The sequence below is a fragment of the Cyprinodon tularosa genome, unplaced genomic scaffold (genome assembly GCF_016077235.1).
Source record: "Cyprinodon tularosa strain WSP-4 unplaced genomic scaffold, ASM1607723v1 ctg1094, whole genome shotgun sequence".
NCBI lineage: Eukaryota > Metazoa > Chordata > Actinopteri > Cyprinodontiformes > Cyprinodontidae > Cyprinodon > Cyprinodon tularosa.
In genome coordinates, this window is record NW_024037887.1 from 109374 (window position 1) to 133200 (window position 23827).

The following is a 23827-nucleotide window of genomic DNA, read 5'->3' on the forward strand; positions in this document are numbered from 1 at the left end:
CAGCTGCCCCCCCTCCTCCTGATCCACACCAGTTTCCTTCCACCTCCTGGACATCAGCATCACTCAGGAGCTCCAGTGGGAGCGGAGGATCTCCTCACCCACCAGGAAAGGCATTAAAGAAATAATATTAATAATTAATAATACCTGAACATCATTATCTCACACTGGGGAAATGTACCTCTGCATTTCACCCCTCCCCTTGGGGAGCAGCCATTGTGCGGCGCCCAGGGAGCAGTGTGGGGTTCAGGGTCTTGCTCAGGGACCCAGATGGGAGGCTGTGGGGATGGAAGCGGCTCTTTGCAACCTTCTCAGAGCACAAAGCGCTGCTCCTTCCATCTCCTCCCATCATGAAATGATGAATTTCCTGTAGCTGCCCGCCAAAGGCCATGACGGTGCACCTGTACTCCGCCATCACTGACTCCGCCTCCATCTGCCACGCTACGGCTGGAGTGCGGATGCAATCTTCACTTCCTGAAAAGATGGAAGACTGCACCTGACTCCTCCCACCCAGAGCACAAAGCGTTCCTGTGTCAGGAGGCCGCGCTCCATCAGGATCAACGCGTCACAGAGACACCTCCCCTCATTAGCCACGCCCACGGTCGCTCACCCACTCCTTCCTGCTGCAACGATGGGGAGATATCTGCAAGTAAATACTATTCAATCAACTTCATATTTTCATGTATTTTATATCTTCCATCAATCTTCCTTTATTGTAAAACGTTGTAAATTTATTCCATTATGGTTTTAATTTCCTTTCTAATCTCTAGAGTTCCAGATGTTTTCATGTAAACAATGTTTGTCTAACTGTTGCACCTCATCACCAAAGAATATTTCCTTTACTAATAAAAAACTACTTGACTATAAAGCTTTTTCTGGTTCAAGTTTTATTATATTTTTTATGTTTGATAAAAAAAAACATCTGTGGAAGGTTTCTATACGTACCATAAACATCTCATGATGTCAGTGATGTTAGATCTAAAGGATGTGGAACGAGATTATTCTCTTTCATCTATTGATGTTTCTATGATTTAAAAGTTTAAAAAATGTCAAACTTCATGAAATTAGAGTGAAAACGGTAAAAGCATTGCAGCCTTTTACAAGGCAAATATTTATTGCGAGTCCATTCTCCTTTGTGAAAGTCAGCGGCGTGCTCATCCATCACTCCGACCTCCCAACCGACGCTTTCAGAGCTACAACATAAAGGACACAGCAGCCTGGTGACACCTGGACGCCTGCGTCGTTCAAACGGCTGAACTGATGCCAGGAAAACTATTCCTTCAGTAAACAGCCTCAAATAACAGCAACCAAAACATTGAGGAATAACAATAAAGCTTGAGTTCAGCATGTTGTCAGTATCATCAGCAGATATGAGCTGAACTGACAGCAGAAGTCTGACACGTTCTGGGCTACATAAAGCTTCATGCCGCCCCCCCCCTCTCTGCCTGCTTGATGTCTGACCTCTAAAAATATGGCATTGGCAGATTTGTGAGTCACACTGATAACCAATCAGATGGCTTTTGTCCTGCCGGGCGGACAACCCCATTGTGTCTTAAATCAAATTTTCTCTTCATCGTTCTGTCCGCCGCTCGCTTTGTCTTCTTTATGGCTTGTTGGCGATGGTTTTATTCAGTGCCAGTAGATAGTCGGTGGAGTTCCCTCAGGGATCCGCGGCGAGGCTGACGGCCTGAGCAGCTGAACGCTTCAGAACCCCAACTGAGCAGCAAAGTCATCAGTTAAACCAAGAGAATGATGCAAAAACCTAAAAGAGAGAATCTGAAGGTAATCTTCTCAGGCTTTGGAGACACCAGCATCCACCATTCAGGGAGCGGAAGCCCCCCCCCCCACTTTGCTGGGGTCCTACATCTGTACGACTGCTGTACTAACCTCATTACACACATGCAGACATGAACGGCAGCTTGCAACCCTTGGCTGAAGCAGCCAAAGCGAAGGCTTTGATCCATAAATAACAGCCTCGCTGGGCTTCTGCTCACGCTGTTTACATGGAGGTGCGTTCACTTGCTGATCTTTTTGTTTCATGTGCCCCTCTGGTTTCCTACCAGGATAATCAGCTCCATCCCAGCTTCAAGCAATCATTTGGCCCCTCGGAACCCCGCCGCCTTAAAAGCATCAGGGCAGCATTTTTTGATGCAACCACAAAAATATATAAATAAAAAATATAATTAAATCCCAGTTATAGCAGGATACCAACTTTGTTGATTTATACATATCCTTAGATAACGACTAAAGAATTTCATCTTGAATTAATCATTTGAACAAAATCAGTTTCAGATCTGAAGCTTCAAAACAAAAACATCTCAGATTTTACTGAACTGCCTTCTTGTTCTGTTTTTCTGGTTTATGCATCGGGGCGGTGGTCGCCTACGGTTGTGGAAGCAACATTAAAGTTGAGCTGCCGAATAAACCAAAGCTTTTTATCATTATTGTCAGATTAAAAGATCTTTTCCTCGATCCAGTTTCCTTCCACTGTCATAATCCACATTTCCAGTTTGTCCTGTGAGTCTCCATGCCTCCCTGAGATGAAGCCTTCCTCCTGCAACCATGGAAGGGTTCATGAGGGTTTAGTTAGGACTAAAACCTGTTTTCAGGGCCTAAGAAAAGAAACAAACAGTTGAATAAAGCTGGATTAATTTTAGGAAGCGTTTGTATCAGCAGCTGATTGTGGGCAGGAATGACTGAAATGTGCGTAGTGGTGATTCTAGCTGTGAGGTGAAAGAGGTTCTGCTGCAGCAGAGGATGTCCAGACAGCCATCTGTTACCAGATGCATCCAGTTAGCCGAACGCTGCCAATCATTCTGCTGCCAGATCACCATTAGTGTCCCCCCCCCCCAATGCAGAGAAAGGCTTTGGAAGCTGGAGGACAACAGGACGGCAGAGCTGAGACTAAATGACTTGTAGTTTCCTGTTTCTGGTGTCAGCAGCTCCCAGTCTGTCTGAGTCGCACTGAAAACTTGATCTGCCTTCATAGAGCTGCAATATTCAGTTCAATTCTATTCAGTGTATTTCTATAGCTCCAATTCCCATCATGTCATCTCAGGTCACTTTCCAGTTCACCAGATCATCCAGTCAGATTGATTCAAAGTTTTCTATCTAAGGAAAACCAGCTGATTGCATCGACTCATTGACTCTTCAGCAATCCCTCACACTAAGCATGCTTGTAGCGACAGTGGAGAGGAAAAACTCCCTTTGAACAGGAAGAAACCTCCAGCAGAACCAGGCTCAGTGTGAGCGGCATACTGAGAATATTAGACATTTCATCGAACCAAAAATTATTTAATTTAATTGTTAAGGCGGAATGCATATTAATTATTGGCAATATTAAAGACTTCTCCAATTTGATAGAAAAATCCAAAGACTTTTAGTGAACTGATTCCAATCTTACACTGCAAAAAACCTTAATCTAGATAAGTCATTTTTTTTCTTAAAATAAGTGCATTTGTTCTTGAATTAGGGAGGTAAAAAATACATTTTGCCATTGGAACAAGGCAATTTACACTTAAAATAAGAAAACACAATTGCATTGTCTTATTTCAAGTGCATATTATCTAATTATCTTATTTTAAGAGTAAAATTACTCATTCCATTGGCAAACTATCTCATTTACCTGCTCAAATTCAGAGTGAATGCACTTAATTTAAGAAAATTTTACTTCTTTCTAGATCGTTTTTGCAGTGTATTATTCCTCATGAGATATTTCTATTTCTAGTAAATCATAAGCGATGATAACCATAAGCGGATCTCTTCCAATCAGACCTGGCCTTGCACGCCATCATTCTCTCGATGCCCAGAAGCAGAAGTGTAAACATAGATAAAGCATGAAGTTGGTTAAAATGGGAGGAGTTGTAAAATGTTTTCCAGTGTTTGTCTGCAGTGAGGAGAGGACTGCTGCAAACAGCAGAAGCTGTGAACGCAGACAGCCTACTGATCAAGGCTCCCCTGGCTCCACAGTTCCACATGAAACGTTGTAGAGCAGGGAAGGCCCAGATCTAAAGGTCTCCGGCTGATTCATTTAAGGCAAGTACACACATATTTTAAAGCCTACTGAAGGAATGGCCTGGGGGGCAAACTCTGAGAAATAACAGCATGCTAAACTCAACATCTTCTGAAACTTTAGATTAAACGTAAAAAATACATCATGCCGTCTATCAGTGAGAGTCTGGAGTCTTTAGAAGGTTTTTCCAACGTCTTCAAGTGATATTAGCTGATGTGCGTCTCTGTTTTCTTCAAATAGTTGTGAAAGTTATTATTGCTAAGTGTATTATTTGTAGGAGAGAGAAGTGTGCAGGTTAGTGAGGAGGGGATAGAGCGGTGAGCGTAAATCATTATGGTATTTGTTCCAGGAAGAAAGGAATTAATCAGCTTGAAAGTAACGGCCCCAAACATCCAGGCAGCAGGTCAAAGCCAGCGCAATTAGAGAGAAGAGCGAACAGGAAGGGAGTTCAATAAGAGAGGAAGTCATATTTCCAAAGGAAAGTAATGAGGAAAAGGCCTGATTCAAAGGCAGGGCCTCTCAAACAAGAACATGAATTAATAATTTAGAGCAGATTGAAGAAACAAGCTGAAAACAACTAAACTTTTTCCTCTTTGTTTCACTTGAAAAGGTTTGTAGCACTGCTGCCTGGCAGCAACAAGGTTCTAGGTTTGATTCCCGTCCCGGGTTCTTTCTGCAAGGAGGTTGCATGTTCTCCCTGAGCATGTGTGGGTTCTCTCTGGGTACCCTGACTTCCTCCCACAGTCCAAAAACATGATTATCTTAATTAGCTTCTCTATATTCTGCTCAATCGTGCATGGCTGTAGGTGTCTACGTCTCTATGTTGGCCTGCGATGGAGGGGCAGGAAACCCGGGAACCTGCTGCTGGAGGCAGGAAGCAGCTCCACCATGAGCCTGAGAAATAAGATGGATGGAAGCCTAACAGGCTGCAGCTCTGATCTAGCAGGTCTGTGGGAAACGTTTGCATCGCTCATATTTTCTGGGGGGGGGGGGGGGGGGGGGGGGGGGTTTCAGTATAAATTATGTTATTTAAATATTTCCAGAAAAAAACTAAATAGTTTGCAAAATAAATAACGAGAAAATGAGGAAAAATTTTTTAAATAATGATGCATGATCAGAATGAACCAAAACTGTTTTTCTTAAAAAAAACAATAAAATTAAAATCTGATTTTATTTGGTAAAAACAAAGATTTAAAGTTTGCTTGTTTCAAGTAACAAAATAAAACTGTACATCCTATTTACTTTCTTTAATACACCAGATTTTACCATCGTCCATTTGTAGTTCTTTGATATCAGAAATGTCCTGCTGACTTGTAGTCCAAGCAGAACCTGCAGGGATTGGTTCTCATTCAGGGAATATTTCCTGCATATTGACTGTTTGGTGGCAGTCAGGGTGGCGTTGCTGAGAAAACTTTCTGTGACGTTTTTCCGCTGCAGAATCTTCAGGATGTTGTTTAGAAATGTAGAGCTGCAGATTGAAAATCAATAGAGCATCACTTTAGTTGACGTTAAAAATCTAAACTGTTGCATCTATTACAAACCGTCTCCTAATATACATCCTGGGTAAAAGTGGGATTTACTGTCAGACTGCATTTCTTGGCACTGATTTCAAATGTATAATTAAAAAGGATGTAACCTGTGAATAAAGCAGAACTGATCCTGGACTGAAGGCATCGAATCAGAGGAAACATTTCCAGATATAACTCTGACCTGTAAAGAAAAACCTGGATAAATCTGATCTAATGATCTCTGATCCTCATGGAGGAATCCTGGATGTTACCTTTAAGCAAAATGAAGCGGTTGCCGCGGGCAACTAGATTCTGGGGCCCCAATAAAAACACACACTTCTAACTTATTTATCATTAATTATCTTTTAGATTAGAATGCCATCAGAAGGCTTATTGATATTTATTGATATCGTTATGAAGAAAAGAATCCAGGAAAACAGCAGCAAAACATCTGAAAGCAGCATGAAGAGGCGGGAAAAGATGATGAAGGAAGAAGGGACTCTGTTGGTCCTGAAAAGATAGGAAGGAAGAAGGAAGGAAGAAGGAAAGGAAGAAGGGAAGGAAGAAGGGAAGGAAGAAAGGAAGGAAGAAGGGAAGGAAGCAGAAAGCTGGTGTCAAAGTTATCAAAGCTTCCTTCTTCACTGGAACATTCGTCCTTTGTGCGGAGAGGAACCTGCCCCTAAATCCAGAAATTATTCCTCCATCCAACTGAATACGGAAACTTTCAAATATAAAATATTTCAAAGTCAACTATGAATTTAGTTGTTTCTGCTACAGAGGGGTGTGTTTCACTTTAATTCAGTGAATATGGATCCTCACTGCAACAGGCTGGTAAAATATGACTTTATGGATGAAAGGGAGAAAACAAAGATGGTGAAGAAGACAAACAGAAAAAGAGACAGAAAGGATGAAGATGTGTAAAAAGGAGAGAGGAGAAAAATAGGAGAAAATCTAAAGAAAGACAAACAGGGAGAAAAAGAAGAGAAGAAGGGATAAACAGCGACAGTATTCAGGTGTTAAATGTCGGTATCTGTTTAACTGACCTGTTGTTTTCTCATTTCAAAGCCTGCCTTCATCTTCGGCTTCAAATGTCTGGAATCTGCGACCGAGCAGATCCCAGATCTGTGCTGATCTGCTTTTCCATGGTTGGTATTTTCTAACATCAGGAGCTGCTTCTGTAGCAGCTTCATGTCAGAAACAGCCGGACTTTAACAGAAGGTGATTTTAATGAAACAGACTCTTCATAATTAAAAACTTTCTGACCTTCTATACTAACTGAGGTTTGCATGTTTTTCAGACAGACGTCTCTAAACCTCTAAAACTCGACATCAAGCAGGTTTAGTTTTCAGGATATAATTCACTCATTTCTGTTTTCTTTCTTCTAAGAAAGTCAAACTTTTCTTAATTCACTTTCCTCAAATGAAGCATTTATCATCACTTTAAAGAACTTCAGAATATTCTTTAACCCCCCGCCCCCCCGGCGAACGATGATGACGCTGCTGTAAACGGGCAGAGCTGGAAGAGAGGAATGGATATTTTACTGGTCAGGTATATCTTAAAACAATCAGAAGCCTGATGAATTGGCTGGAAGGCTGATGTATAGCTGGAATGGAAGCCATATTTGGAGAAGGTTTGAGTCAGGGAAATGCACCTCATCAATCAGCATGATTAAAGGTTTTGGCCGGGCTAAAACGAACTCCACGGTGTGAGGGCCCGGCCTTAAAGGCACAGCCACATCTCTACAGCGCCTGCATCAGATCTCCACAAACAAACTCCTCATTTGCAGGAGCAATAAAGTTGCTGCCTTTGTCTCTGTTGCCGTGCAGCTCTGCCGTGTTTTTCACCGGAAAACGTGGAAAATGATTGGAAATGTTGAGCTGCTGTTTATGACCAGATCAAGAAAAGGAACCTAAAACTCCAGCTGAAAACGGACCCAGACCTTTAATGGAGAAGCCATGAGTAATAAAGCCTTTTCAATGGCAGCATGTGTTTCATTAACACCCGATCGGTGCAACACAGACACTCCTTCTGCACACCCACACTGCACACACTAACTGTAAAATACTATATATGTGCCCCATGGCCAAATCCATTGTAGCCAAGGCTCTTTACTAATAAATACAGCTTTGCGTCAGCAGCTATACATATTTAAAGACATTAATGGCTTCTGGAAAGTGCTCACTCTTGCACAGGGACCCACAAGGCCAAGAAGAAAAATGAGTGGTGCGAGGAAGGGGGGGGGGGGTCTGGCGAGGAAGAGGGGGGGTCTGGCGAGGAAGAGGGGGGGTCTGGCGAGGAAGAGGGGCGGTCTGGCGAGGAAGAGGGGGGGTCTGTCAGCAGAGCAGCATGTTGCAAACAGGTGCTGCTGTAGGTGGATGGCTGATGCTGAACGCACACCGTAACCAACGGAAACCTCACCGGCGGACTGGACCATAGAACCAGACATGTCTGAGAGGAGCGTCCGTAAAATAGTCACGATGTAGATTTATTAGATATTCCATGTTTGAGTCATTAGTTGTACGTCTGAAACAATGCAGAGTTTTAAACCAATAACCTTTTTTAACCATATCAGCCACAAAAAAAACACATTTTTAATTAATACAACCCAGTACGCAAACTGGTCAATCTCATTGGTTCAGACCGTTCCCAGTCACATGTTTTTTTAGTCCCACCTCTAAGTTGGCTTGGCCTCCTGATGAGCATGTGACCACATCTTTATAAACAGTGAATCAGACGTTTTCATGAGTTACTCAGTACTTAAGTTACCCTTTTAGTTGTTAGTTAGTCTGGGTTCTCCATCCTCCTCTGAATAGAAGGAAAAACGTCTCTATTTAGATCAAACTGATCAACCAAAGGTTTTTCACCATCATTTAAAATCAAACATGGCTGCCAGGAAAATAAACTCTATTAGGTCAAACTTTTAAAGGCAAAACTAAATGCAACTTTAATCACTGAAAGGTTCCTCATTTCTTCCTAATATGGATGTCGGACCAAAGAGACCCTAAAAAACTCACCACAGTAACCGACTATAAGTTAAATCGTCTCACACATTCGCACACGTGAGGGTAAACATGCTGACGGTCTGATGTAAGGAGAGACGCCATGTTGACCAGGGCGGCCTGCAGCACCTTCAGTTTGGACTTCAGAGCAAAATGAGAAAGAAAGGAAGTGGAAGGGTGTGGGGGGGGTGTCAATATTTTAAACACTTTAATCACATTTAATCTAGTCTTTAAATGCATCTAGAAAAAGCAAAGTTTATCCTCCTTTGTCTGAATCAGCGTTTATAACATGGAAAATAAAACTAATGTGACTCCGTTCTGAAGGTGATGGTTGGTAACGAGTTTTATACATTATTAAACATTTCTCATTAGAATGTGCTGGAAAAGTTTCAATCCATAAAATCAAACTTTCTATGTTTAGATTATTATTTCTTTAGAAAAAGCTTTTTGTTTAGGGTTTAAATCTGATAAACTAAAATATTCATTTATTTTCCCAAAGTTAGATTTTTTAGAAAAACTGCATAATAATCTATAATCCATAGCTCTATCTACACCTTCTTCTTAATCTGTTCTGTTTTTTGTTTTTTTGTTTTTATTAGCAAAAAAGCAATTAAATGTGCTGTTAAAAAAAGATAATGATTCTGTTGATGGAAATAATTATTCAGTCAATTTATGTGATCAGATTCCTGCAAAGTACTAAATTCTGTTAATTACAAAAATCTCTGAATCTTATGGAGATAAATTTAAATCTATGTTCATTTTACTGACTGTGGCTCATCTTCCTTAATCTCCTACAATTACAAAACATTTATTCCTTTATCTATAATAGTTAGTTAAAAAATCTCAATAAAGGACATTAAATATACCAGAAAACATCTTTGTTATCTTATTTTAAATGCAGATTATTTCTTCTATTTTAAAACTCCTCCATGTGGAGGATTTTACTTTAAATGGAAAATTGTCCTTTATATTTAGATAATTTTTTCAGTGTAAGCTGCAGCTTTAAGACAGAGATTTGTTTTTGGGTGAAAATTATTTAAAAGTTATTTTTGGATTTATCTTTATATGCTGCAGATCTTTTCATATGACGTGTTTTTTGAACATAGACTGACTGAAGAATCGACGTTAAAAGGAATCAGTGGGAAATAAGAGAAAATGTATTCACTAACATTAATATTTGACTTTTATTCTGCTTATTTACAGTGGGAGGAGTCAGGCATGTCCACGCCCATTCTTCACACATAGATCTATAGATGTACAATTAGAGACAAATATGCAGAGACAGAACCTTATTGGATTTTGGCCTCGATCCATAATCTAGTCCAGTTTAATCAGAAAAGCCTGAAAGTTCAGCAACCAAACATGAAAATGAGATCATTTCCTCCCGTTCCAACAAACTGCAGCGTGATCGGATTTAACACGGGATGGAGGAGAGATTGCTCTCATCATACAGGCAATAAATACCTGCCCTCTGGAGACCATAGAGAGACACACAACAGAAAAGGAATCATTAAACCGACCAATGAGAGGAAAGGAGAAAATATAAAAAACACCGAGTCAGAAATGACATTTCTAGATCAGAAGCCGCTGATTGTAAAACCATAAAATAAAAGGATTGAGGAGGCAAAATGTGGGACAGCCTTCAATGATTACAATGAAAAACGGTTCATTTGCAGCAAATATGTCATTCAGAGCAAAAATAGAAACACAAACCAGCATCAATGTTGATGCGGTTAAACCTCATCTAATCATCATCCGCTGCAGACAGAAAATCCAGCAATTCCTTAGTATTAAATCAGCAATAACAGAGGCTGGATGGCATCACGCCCACAACCGTTCACTGGCGTGGAGTCAAATATTCAACCATCTTCTGTGGTTTGGGTCGATCAAATTAGAAACCTCAACACAGCAGCCGTCAGTCAGAGGAGAGCGACGAGACGTCATCCGCACACATCAGATTATCACAGAGTAAATACAAACAACAAAAACAGAGCTATGCTCGTCAGCAGGAAGGAAGGAAGGAAGGAAGGAAGGAAGGAAGGAAGGAAGGAAGGAAGGAAGGAAGGAAGGAAGGAAGGAAGGAAGGAAGGAAGGAAGGAAGGAAGGAAGGAAGGAAGGAAGGAAGGGGTGAAGGTAGCATATCAGAGCTGCTTACCGAGGACGCCCAGGCGGTAGTTGACGGTTATGACGATGACGTTTCCATAGCTGGCCAGGATGCTGCCGTCAAACATATTCCCAGTTCCTTCCATGTAAGAACCTCCATGGATAAAAACCATCACCGGCTTGGGGCTCCCGCTCTCCCTAATATCTGGAGGAGGAAGAGGAGGAAGGATTAGGCGACAGATTGAAGGTGACAGGCCGTGATGACATTTGTCGGCTTCTGCTGCTGTTTTTACTTTTATTCCTGCAGAATAATCCGGGCAGACTGGCTTTAGAATCGCAGAGCTTGTTAGCTTCAGGCATCAAATTGATCATTTCTGTTCCCTCAGTTTACTGCTGGACGCTGGTTTATTCACTCCATCGCTTTAACAGATTTGCTGTGTTAATGAAACAGCCTCGTTAAAGGAGGACGTTTGATTCTAGTCCAGGAGATTGACTGTCAGTCGGCAGGAGCAGCAATCTCAGCTGTCATATCAAGCTGAAGCAGAAATGCTGCTTTTAATCTGCGAAAAATCGGTTTTAAGAATCCATGCTGGGATTGGACCTTTTTTTAATCAAAGACATCTTCTGGGTCATTTTAATATAAATGAAATAATGTAAACCGCCTCATATGTAATTCCTCTATTCATCAATACAGCTGTAGGTAAGAATGAAAAATAAAAAATTAAAATAGGATATTTTGATTTTCAATGAGGTGAATTTGGGTTTTCAGCTAGAAATGTTTTATTCAATAAAAAAGCTTTCAATTCTTTTAATGAGACGAAGAAGCATTTTGTTTTTAAATAAAACAACATTTCTAGACTAAATATCGTTATAAAGTCCTGTTGAAATGAATGTTTAAAAGATTTAATCAGCATTTTCATACTAAATGAGGACATAGATCCTTCAGGTTGAATTTTAATGTTTACTTTATTTTTTCCATTGATTATTTATATTTTTTTGTATTTTTTACATCGTCCCTCTTTCGGCCAATTAAATTCCTCTCCTTGACGTTTGAATAGAGAAAACAATCGATGTCTGAAGGATGGATGATTTGGAGACGTTGCATTAAATCTAGATAATCCCTGGCAACTGGGAGGAAAACGGTTTGCCAGGGATTAACTGGAGCAACTGGTGCATTCCCAGTTCTTCCCATTAAAACACAGAAAACAACAATAAAAACAATAAAAACAGTCCTTTAAATTGCAATGTAGACGGAGCCTTTCTTTAAATTGTGTTAAAAATAAGGATTAAAACCATATTAAGCTAATCTAATATAATAAAAGCAAAAAAAAAGAAATATTTAGAAATCGATTTTACTTTATGGTTTTAATCCTTATTTTTAACACAATTAAAATAAGCGAGTTTTTCTAGTTGGACAGAATGTGGTTTGAATTCCAAGGTTAAAATTTTAAATTAATCTGACTAGATTATAAAAATATGTTCATGGAATTACGAATGAGAAATCCTTAAAAGGCTGATTAAAGAGTTTGATTGAATAATAATAAAAGATGAAGATCTGGAATATAGAAGGAATTTACTCTATTTATATAATATATATTTACCTTTGTTACTATGAGTTTTATTTTATACAGCTGGAGGGTCAGATTATAACCAATGCAAGGTTGGACTAATTTTAATGAATTTAATAAATGTATTTCCATCCACTGGGCTACGTTTAGCTGGTTTTATATTTTTATTAATTTCTTTGCTTTGCTCCAATAGATTTCCTTTTTCTAAATAAGTAAAGCTTTCAATGAGGCCTACTTATCAGAGTAAAACATTTTTTTTTCATAACTCTAACCCTTTAAGCAGGTAATAAATATTCCTTTCATTAGTCCACATTTTAATATTTGTGTTTTATGTAATTTTATTTTACCTTAAATGTGTTTTTATTTGCTGAGTTTCATTGAAATCCAAACTACCCACGGCTACTACCTGCTTTATTTATACATCTAAATCTAATTAAAAGCTTAAAGAGGTTTTTCTACTTTGCTTGGATCCCGATGTTGCAGGAGGTAAGTGAATGATGACAGAGAAGAACGCAGGCGGTGGTTTGTTAGCAGCGACTGTATCTGCACTGCAGGGTTAAACAGGTAATCCCGTCCTCACATCTCTGGATTATAGAAATTCTAGAATAGACAGAGACCATCTGAACTGGACCCTGAAAATGGGATGTTTTGCTTCACAACAATCAAACAAAGCGTCTTTATTGGGAAGTTTTAGCTCCGATATAAACAGGAATCCCAGAGATCTAACGACGTCTTTAAAAGCCGACTTTCAAAACAAGGATTGACTTTGATCTCCGGTTGGCCAGAAATGAGCGTTTCATCTGGGTTCCTAACGATCTCCATGGGAGGATGAGGAAGCGTGTTTGGTCTCTAACACTGATGCGTTATCAGAGGGATTTAGGCCACAGAGTCATCAGTGATTCTAGAGGGAATTAAAAATGAACCAAGCGAGGAAAACTGCTCCCACTGAGAAGTTCAACAGATTTCTGTGACTTTGCTTCCGTTTTTGTTCCAACCTTTTTCTTTAGTCGCCATTAAGTGACTGACTGAGAGTCTTTAAAGCATCGAGTAAAGGAGCATCTTAGGCTCCATCTGTGCCATTAAACTGACTTCATAACTGTAAAGGTTTTTCACAAAGTTTTACAAATATTCTTTCCAAAATATATTTCATAGATTTGATCTTTTTGGGAACTTCCCTTCGTCAGTTTCAGTGAATGTTTCTGTGCATCACAGACTTTTTATACTTCCAGAGGAATAAACGGTAACAACCTTCCAGCTAACCTGCAAAAAGGAATAAATGCTGCTCTGCATTTTAGTTTTATTCTTTTTATATTAAATATTCTGACATCACTAACCATTTTTACGCTTGTTTTGAGTTTTTTTACTTGGTATATTTATCTTTTTTTCTAGAAGCTCATGAAAAATCTAAAGTTTTCCAGGAATTTTAGACAAAAGAAAGAAAAAAGATTTACATTTTTTTGTTTTTTGTACTTTGTAGTGTAAAGGCTATTTTTTTACACTTGTCATTGAGGTCATTTCAGTTCTAGAAACAGTGTGTTTGCTGCAGTGATGCTATGAGTGAATAAGTCGTACTCAGACATGTATTTGTAATGATGAGCTTCAGGCTCCAGTAATGAAATCCTGAAGCCTTGATGATGGAAGTGATGAGTGACAGTAATGAGGATGATAATAGCTGTTATGGTGGCGATGATAAGCATAATTAAAGCCATTATACAAATGAATTTAGCCATAACAATGTTGACAGTGTAGACGGCAGTAAACACAGACGCTGATGATGTCAATAGTAGCAGTGATGCTAATGATAACCAATGGAGGAAGATGGTGGTGAGTTATAGCGCCAGTTAAGTTACTATTTCCATAATAGTTACATATTTGTTATCTTTGCCTTTTACAGTTCACACTTTGGGATCATTAAGCTTAAAGTTTAATCTATCTAAATAATAGAAGTTATTATAAGATTGATGATGGAAGCGAACCTTGAGATAAACAACCTTTCTCACCATGTCATTCATTATTATCTATAGATAAAATGATGATTATTAATAATTCAGATAACCTTAAGCTTGTTGGGGGGAAATATAAATATGTTGTTGTTTTTTTCCTGCTTTAAAAATGGATCCAGATTTCCAAAATATTCAGTTTGCAATGATTGAATAACCAGATTATAGCATTCTGATCATTTACAGTTTGCAGCAAATGCACTAATTTACAGTTTAGTCAATTTAAACCAGACGAGTTTTGAACATCAAAAAGGCATCAAACGCCTAAACTTGAACGTTTCTGCATTTGAAGTCAGATGCTCTGAATGCTCTGGATGCTCTGGATGCTCTGAATGCTCTGGATGCTCTGAATGCTCTAAATGCTCTGGATGCTCTGAATGCTCTAAATGCTCTGGATGCTCTGAATGCTCTAAATGCTCTGGATGCTCTAAATGCTCTGAATGCTCTGGATGCTCTAAATGCTCTGGATGCTCTAAATGCTCTAAATGCTCTGAATGCTCTAAATGCTCTGAATGCTCTAAATGCTCTGGATGCTCTGAATGCTCTGAATGCTCTGGATGCTCTAAATGCTCTGGATGCTCTAAATGCTCTAAATGCTCTGGATGCTCTGGATGCTCTGAATGCTTTGAATGCTCTGGATGCTCTGAATGTTCTAAATGCTCTGGATGCTCTGAATGCTCTAAATGCTCTGGATGCTCTGAATGCTCTGGATGCTCTGAATGCTCTGGATGCTCTGAATGCTCTAAATGCTCTGGATGCTCTGAATGCTCTAAATGCTCTGGATGCTCTGAATGCTCTAAATGCTCTGGATGCTCTAAATGCTCTGAATGCTCTGGATGCTCTAAATGCTCTGGATGCTCTAAATGCTCTAAATGCTCTGAATGCTCTAAATGCTCTGAATGCTCTAAATGCTCTGGATGCTCTGAATGCTCTGAATGCTCTGGATGCTCTAAATGCTCTGGATGCTCTAAATGCTCTAAATGCTCTGGATGCTCTGGATGCTCTGAATGCTTTGAATGCTCTGGATGCTCTGAATGTTCTAAATGCTCTGGATGCTCTGAATGCTCTGGATGCTCTGAATGCTCTGGATGCTCTAAATGCTCTGGATGCTCTGAATGCTCTAAATGCTCTGGATGCTCTAAATGCTCTAAATGCTCTAAATGCTCTGGATGCTCTGAATGCTCTGAATGCTTTGAATGCTCTGAATGCTCTAAATGCTCTGGATGCTCTGAATGTTCTAAATGCTCTGGATGCTCTGAATGCTCTGGATGCTCTGAATGCTCTGGATGCTCTAAATGCTCTGGATGCTCTGGATGCTCTGAATGCTCTGAATGTTCTAAATGCTCTGAATGCTTTGAATGCTTTGAATGCTCTGGATGCTCTGAATGCTCTGAATGTTCTAAATGCTCTGAATGCTTTGAATGCTTTGAATGCTCTGAATGCTCTGAATGTTCTAAATGCTCTGAATGCTCTGAATGCTTTGAATGCTCTGGATGCTCTGAATGCTCTGAATGTTCTAAATGCTCTGAATGCTTTGAATGCTCTGAATGCTCTGAATGCTCTGGATGTTCTGGATGCTCTGGATGCTCTGAATGCTCTGAATGTTCTAAATGCTCTGAATGCTTTGAATGCTCTGAATGCTCTGAATGCTCTGGATGTTCTGGATGCTCTGAATGCTCTGGATGCTCTGAATGCTCTGGATGCTCTAAATGCTCTGGATGCTCTGAATGCTCTGGATGCTCTGGATGCTCTGAATGCTCTGAATGTTCTAAATGCTCTGAATGCTCTGAATGCTTTGAATGCTCTGGATGCTCTGAATGCTCTGAATGTTCTAAATGCTCTGAATGCTTTGAATGCTCTGAATGCTCTGAATGCTCTGGATGTTCTGAATGCTCAGGATGCTCTGAATGTTCTAAATGCTCTGAATGCTTTGAATGCTCTGAATGCTCTGGATGTTCTGGATGCTCTGAATGCTGGACGTCTCCCAGTGACCTGCATGTTAACCAGCAGGTCTGACGCCTTTGGTGGAGCGCACCATTACAGTCTAACAGATGAACCATGGAAGAGGTGATGAAGACTTTGGCCTCGGCTATTTTTAGACATCTTTACATGTTTTAAATAATAGATGATCTTAGATTACAATTGTAATGCTGTAATCTGCATGCAATGACCCGAAGGCCATAAAAACTTTTAGACCTACAGCAGGAAGATCCTCAGCATGGTTAAAGCTGTGCTGAGTGAAAGAAGGGAATTATAGATATATGAAAATAGACATGAATAAATGACTCATTGTTGCTGTGGCTTATAGCAGGATGGTGGTGCATAAGGCATGAAGATTGGAGATTAATCATCAGAGTCCGCAGACATAGAAAATTAGTTAAGGAAAAAATCAATTATTTGTGAGTTTTTTGAATCATGAAAGTTTTTCTATAATCAGAGCAGAAAATCTCAGGTTTCAACACATCGATTCCTCTGTTTGGAAATAAAAGCCTGTCCACCTTAGTGTTGCAACATGCAGTGAGATTTTTGGCAAAATCTGTGAAGTTTTGGCTCCTCATTATGAGCATCAAGCTCCATCTTTAAAAATAACTGGTTTGCATCCTAAATCTATTTCTTCCTTTCTGTTTTCATTATCACCTAAATCAACTCTTCTTGCGCTGTTAGTGGCTGTTAAACACGGACTCTATCTGGATTATCAGCAGCTGACCGAGAAGTCATGGCGAAGGTATCATCTAAGTTTAGCTAACATCTCGATGCAGATCTCAGCTGCTTTTATTTTTCACATAAGTACTTTTAATGTGGTCCTGATGGGACTGCAGAGTCGATTGCACCCAAATGACTTGAACACTTAAGACTTTTATTTTGAAGGAAACATTAGGAACGGGGATAACTCAAGTTAAGATTATGTTTTCCTTTTTAATGAAAGGGAATTTTTCATTTTCTAACCAGCATCTGTTTTGAACATAAGCTACATGTGAAGTCGTCGTAAAAAGCTGCAAACGCAGCTGACACAAAGCATAAAGGTGATTAATATAAAAAGCTTTTATTTTAAGTGTTTGGTTAGAAATTTACCCAAATGCCAACGTATCCTAATCGTTTATTCCTTATAAATTTGTTGTAGGTGTAATTTCTGGTATTAATCAAGTTTAGCAGAACAGTTTTAGCGAGTGGAATAAATATGAAGTTAAAGCAAAACTGCATTGATGGATTTACCTGGATTTAGTAACTGGGAGAAGCTCCAGTGTCAACAGAACACACTGTGCCCACAGACTGTAAGACGTTCACTTTAAATTTTTTTTTTTTCTTCCCTATATGCTTCCTGGCATGTTTTGATTGGCTGCCTCTGCAGGTCTGAGAGCCAAAATGATCCTCAGAAGCTCCTCATTCTCATAACTTTTCTATTAGCAGGTGGAAAGCTTCATGGTTGTTCATAAAATCACTTAATGATGTTGATTTTTATTTCAAAGGTAGAATATGTTGGTGTTCTTCTCCTTCTATTTTCTGTTTATCCTCCAACCAGGATAGTTTGGGATGTGAAGGGAAATAAGATGTAATCTCGGAGCGCTTCAGCTATTCAGACTTTCCTGAAATAAGTATGGGAGCCGTCTGAGGAATAGTAGCATAACATCATGAAGCAGATCTTTTTTTTTCCTCAGGTATGAGGATATGATCAAAGACGTTCAGGAGCTTTAGATTTCTCAAAGCAAACCCGGAGAGATGCCCGCAGGCTGCAGCAACAGCTTTAGTATCCTCTTCATCTGCTCATGTAGAAGACTTATCAAACCAACAAGACTAACAAGATTTTTTTTCTCTTTTTGATATTCCTATCGTCTGGCTGCATTCGCTTCTCAATAATAATAAAGTGAGGAATCCACAGCATCACATCTTATTTCCTCACAGTTAACAGAACCTGGAATGTTGCAGGAGGCCAAACCGGATTAATGCCAGATTAAAAGTTCTGATTCCAGGAGGAAATAAAAAAATATGATGTGCATTTCAACTCAAACTATCTGTTTGTTTGCTGATCAAAGTCTGAAAATGTTCTTCTGTATTTAATTCCACTTTCTGCTCACCTTTAGCCCTGAGGGGGAAGACAGGAAGGCTTTCTGTCTTTAAACATGAAACGACTGCTTTGCTGCACAACCAAGACCTCCTGCTGCAACCTGGAGCTGCAGACGTTGGACTCAGTTAGTGGTTCTAGATCTCATTAAATATTTGCAGGTTTGTGATACATAAAAGTTTGTAGACTTTATGCATTTTTTTATCTGTTAGCCAACAGAGAGTTTAGTGGGCTTTCCATAAACCGCTTCTTGCAGCCTAATAAGCATTAGATGTCGGACAGAACCTGCAGCGTCTTTAGACTTTGCAAAGACCATCCAGCATTAGAGGGTAAAATCTGGAATAAACATGTATTATCTGTCAAGATGGAAATGAATCTGGTCGGTCTTGATGGATTCTACTAGAGATATTTCTGCAACATTTTAAAACATTCGGTAAAGGATGGAAAGCAAGTTTACAAAAACTGTTCCAGACTAGATTCCCTTTGTTAAGGAAACCGGGTGACTTTCCCTCCATCCTACAGGAAACCAACCAACCTGTAGTTTCTCTACGCTGGTCCTAGAGCTCTGGGGTCCTGAGCTTTTAAACTTTTAACTTTTAACGAGTCAAAAAAACGGGAAAACTCAATGTTTGGAAGCAGAATTATATCTAAAGGCTGCAGAGCAAAGACCTCTGTTTCATTAAACGTTATAGTTTAAGAGTTTTTATCGAGTTTGTTTTGTTATTTGGAGTTTTGATTCCAGCCAACGCTCCTAAACTTTAAGGTCAGTCGGTTTAATATTTTTATTAAATTGCCTTCGGTTTGCTCTTTCTTGTTATCGTTAATCCTTTATTTGGTTTTGATGCTCTACCTGCAGACTGGTTACAATCCTTAAAACATTTACAGAAGAACATTTCTTCTACTTTGTTTAAAACTATAAAGGAGGATCTTTTATTTCCGGGTGGATCATCTCAATCATTGGTCCTCCTAACTGTCAATCATTCTGGTGATGTGTTTACGTAAGGCCGTCCTACCTGATCGTCCTGTTAGCGATATTTTTCTACCCACTTCTAGGCGTATATCTGTGGTGAGCTACGATTTCAGGCAGTCATTGAAGCTCACCTTTCTTATCGCGGTTCTTTGAAAATGGCCGAGGGTCGGAAGAGAAATAGCGTCTACGAATTGGACAAGAAGAAAACAAATACCTCAGAAGAGGCAGATATATCCCAGAATGCATTGCATGGAGAGCTGTCCTTGCAAAGCATTATGGGATTTGCTGTGCCAGCAACCTCGCTGCCTGACAGCAGCGACTAATAACAAAGATGGCGCCGGCACCGCGCAGTGGAGGAGGAGTTACGTGACCAACGGAGCTAAAAGTAGTGATCATCTGTCCAATTGTGCACGAGGAGAAATGAGCTCGTGCACGCTCTCGGACATGTTTAATCTGCATTGCCTCTCAGGAGCGGGTACAGGGTTGTGCATGCGCATTTTTTTTAAGTCCTGTCAATAAAATCCCTAAAATCCTCCACTATGCCTTTAACTCATGGTTTTCATCAAAAGGATTTTTTGGTATCTTAAAATTTTACGAGCAGTTCTTTTTCAGCTACCTTAATATAATTAACTATGTGTTTGTTAGAATGATGATTACGGATTTATAAAGTAGGTCTCTTTGGAAAGTTATATAAATTTGGACACATTCTGCTTCACAAAGAACTAATTTTGGATTAAAGTCACCCTAAAAAATGATCGAGCAAAAGTTTAGTCTAAGCAAGATTCTCAAAACTGATTTAGTCTTTTCAGAGATTTTAAAGGCTATGCAGGAGAAAAACCAGAGAATCCAAGTGAATCCATGTTTAACAGCTATGATTACCAATCTAAGAGGTCTTTATGTAAAACAATTGAAAAACAAACTAATAAGACGTATTGGAAGACCAGGAAATGTTTAATGTCTCTGGTAGAGAAGGTGGCAAACTGTGAGCTTCTGCTGCTTTTATATCATTTCAGAAGGAGAATTTGAATAAAACAAAATGTTTTCAATTAGCCGAATTGTTACGTTTGCAGGCCAGAGCCTAAGGACGTCTACTTGGACGTTAATCCCAATTATTTGCCTTTTAAAGAACGCTCCACACCTTAAAAAGATTCATATCTTTGTTTTTTATTTTACATGCGCGGTATGATTGGGTTCCTGAGCTTCTAAGTCCTTTCATGCGCAGCAGCACCCATCGTCCTGACTTCTGCAGCCTTATATAGGCTACATATCTCCAGCTTTAGGCTAATCCTCAGCTTTTAGGGACTTTCTCAGATATATCTCTATTCCCAACAGAAAAAGGATTTCAAACATCCACATGCATTGGACTGAAGCGGTGTTAAGGTCAGGGGATGTTCCCTCATGTGCTACCAGGGGTCAAAGGTCAAGACTGGGAGATAAAAAGGGGTGAAGTTCTCAGAGGTGACCCGACTGTTTCTCAGCCACATTTTACTTTACATTAAAAGGTTCAATTGTCCTCCAGGAACCTTTTATCAAGATAATATTTGAAGCTTGTTGGATTTTGCTGCTAAAATGTGTGTGGGTCTGTCTAATGTCATTAGCGTGGGCGTTTAAAAGGGTTCAGCTCCCAGCAGAACAGCATGGTGGCTCAGATCAAAGGGATCAGGTCTTATTTTGATCTAATGTCTGTTTAGAGGCTTTCCTTCTGTCATCAGATCTACAGTGAAGCCGTTCTAAGAGCCTCGACTCTTCATGATTTTACAACCAGTTTACCATCTACAACAATCACGCAAATAAAGGGTTCTGAAATTACAGCTAATTTAATAAGGAAAGCTGCTAAAATCTTGGTTATATTTAAGGTCTTTCTATTTCATAAAGTCTCTTTAAAGCACCAGCAGCTTGTGAGAAAAGTAAAAGTCTTTAAAGATCAGATTTGGAAGCATTTGCTGAGCAGACATTTAAAATAATAAATAAAATGCCTTTATTGTCCCACAACGGGGAATTTCACCACAGCTGTGACTTTAAACATTAAACTAGTTTAAATGAATCCGATCCTGGATGCAGAAACTCACTAATGTGTGCATTACTGCCGGTGCTCCACATATAAATAGCTCTGCACATATTCTGATGCTGCGTCAGCTTTTTCTCCTTTTCTGATTGCTTTTAGGTTGGAAATTGCATGTGAAAAGGAAACCTTTAGTGAGCCTTAAACGGCAACAGCAGATGGTGAAGAACAAATACTAATGGAAGAAAAAAAATAGTTTATATTTTTACAGGATCTGCAGTTTGCTTAACCTCCAATAAATACGGCAGCAAGAAATTTGGATCCTTTATTCTTTCCTTTGTTCTTCATCACGGAACAAAGGAAAGACCTGCAGAGAATTTCTAGTATATTTTAGTAGCTTTATAGAAATAATTGGATTTAATGTGTTTTAACCATTTTAGACTCGTTACTTAGTGAAATTTGATCAAATAATACATTTTTTTGCTTTATTTATATTTATTTTAATGCCTGGTTCACAGAGCAACGTTTTAAAACTGTCGGTTGGATCTTGCAGTGTGTGGTTTACAGACAGACGGCAAACAGCGTAATTAAACAGCTGATAAAGAAGAGTAACGGCACCAAGTTTAACAGAATGATTGTTACACATGAGAAAAGGCGTCGGGTAAAGGAGCGGAGAGAGGAGCCTTAACTGCTGAGATGTTTGCTTTTGACCTTTAGCAGCTGCGTCCTTCTCTGCATGCAGGGAACAAGTCTGCAGGAAACCGGGACAATTCAGCAGGATGGATGTCCCTGATTTAAGGTCGGAGGGATTCCTGCTTCCATCAGAGCAGATCAGAACTGCTTCGTTCATCACAGACACAGAAACTGGTTTCCCTGCTCTGACTGTGGATCTAGACACAATATCTGGGCAGAACTTTTCCATGATAACATTAAGGTGGGTGAGTTTAAGCTGGGAAAGTAGAAAGTTGACCAACCGATTGCTTAACCTTAAGGCCTGGTTATCGTCCTGCAGCAGTGTGTCTCAGTGAGCTTAATGCAGATACTTTTGATTTATGCTCAATATTGAAGCGTGTTCTGCGCTATGTTATTCCACACCACAACGCCAGAGGCCCAATCAGGAACTAGCTGTGGGTCTAGATACGGCCGAGGCGGCGAGGAAGGGGGGGGCGAGTTTGTGCAACAACGGAGGGACATGAGGGCCAAAAAGAGCGGGGATCCAGGTGGACAAAGGGTCAAAGCGTTCTCACCTCGCTCTGCTAGCTGCTCCATCTTCACCAGTCGTTTCCCACAATGGCGGTCAGACAAACAAAACCAGCCGGTAAGGAACCAAACAGGAAATATGCATAGAGTGGAGTGGATGGAGATCTGACCAATCAGGGGCCTCCTGTCTGCGGTCATCTACAATTTCAGAGAGGTGAAGCAGAGTGTCTGCAGAAAGGGGCGGGGCATATATGCGTTAACTGCGACACACGCAGACGACCTGCTTTCTGAGCATAAACCAGCCTTTAGCATTGAAAGCATTGGGCCAAAAATGGGAATAAATGTCTTGCTGTGTGAACCAGGAATTAACAACTTTCATTTTTTTTTTTCCAGTTTAAGCATTTTAGCGTTTTTTTTTTTTTTTTATATAAACGGAGCAACATACTGTAATCTACCAGTAATTAAAACTGTACAGAATAACGTTGCATTTGATGCCTAAAACTCAACAAGTCTTAAGTTTTAAAGTACTAAAGCCAGTTCCCTAAACACGACATTTAGGCAAAATAAAAAACATGCAAAAATGTGGCAGGAGGTCTAGCTGAGGAGTTAATAGCTAAACTATCTGCTGGTGGGATGCAACATAGAAAAAGAAAGAAAACGTAAAGGAAACAGCAAATCCAAGCAGAGAATTTGGTTTACAGTGTTAATATCAAAGAATGGGGGGAGGGGGGGGACACATGTGTACTTTAAGACATCAAGCTGAAAAGGACAAAACACATTCAGCCCAAAAAGAGTTTACAAGTAAAGAGCAAAAAGAAAATGTCCATTACTTTCAAAAAAAGGACAAGAAATGTAAGAAAATCAAAGAAGATAAAAATTGGAGGAGAAAAGGGAAATCTGGTTCCCTGATCATGCAAACCAGGTTGGCACTGGGGGGAAAAATACCTTCATCGTCCGTGCGGTCACTATCACTTAAATCATCAGTGTGTTTCTTTGTAAGGGGACCTATAGGACCAAGAAGGAGAAAACGGAGGAAAACAAGGTCATCAAGAACACACACAGCCTTTAAAAGATGCTCTCAAAAGAAAAGAAAAGTGAATTTAGACTTTATTCTGCTTCTTTTTAAGAAAAACTGTCACTCCGACTGCAGAGATGTCACCTCATTGTCAGTTTCACACTTTTAAGAGTTCGGTGCAGAAAAGTTTTCTTTCAGACAGTTACAGAGCAAAAAAAGAGGGAATAAAAAAGATGTAAAAAAACAGTTTTCTGGTAAAAAAAGAAGAATAAATTTGTGAAGAACTCTTTGGATCAAAAAGGTTTTAAAACTGTGCCTGTATTAGCAAATATATATATCATACATTTCTGAGAAATTATCGTCAAAACTAAAAGGAGAGCTGCAAAAAAAACA

The 23827-nt window shown here is 39.6% G+C and overlaps 1 protein-coding gene across 1 annotated transcript in view; it reads right to left on the minus strand.

The window, feature by feature from the left end:
* Positions 1-10657: 10657 nt before the first annotated feature.
* LOC119789229 (neuroligin-1-like) overlaps positions 10658-23827 on the minus strand; it is a 161458-nt gene continuing 148288 nt past the window's right edge. The window contains exons 4-5 of the mRNA XM_038294044.1: positions 23365-23424; positions 10658-10824 (exon numbers count right to left, since the gene is read on the minus strand). Of these exons, the coding sequence (XP_038149972.1) occupies positions 10658-10824; positions 23365-23424 (227 nt within the window). The remainder of the gene's footprint in view (positions 10825-23364; positions 23425-23827) is intronic.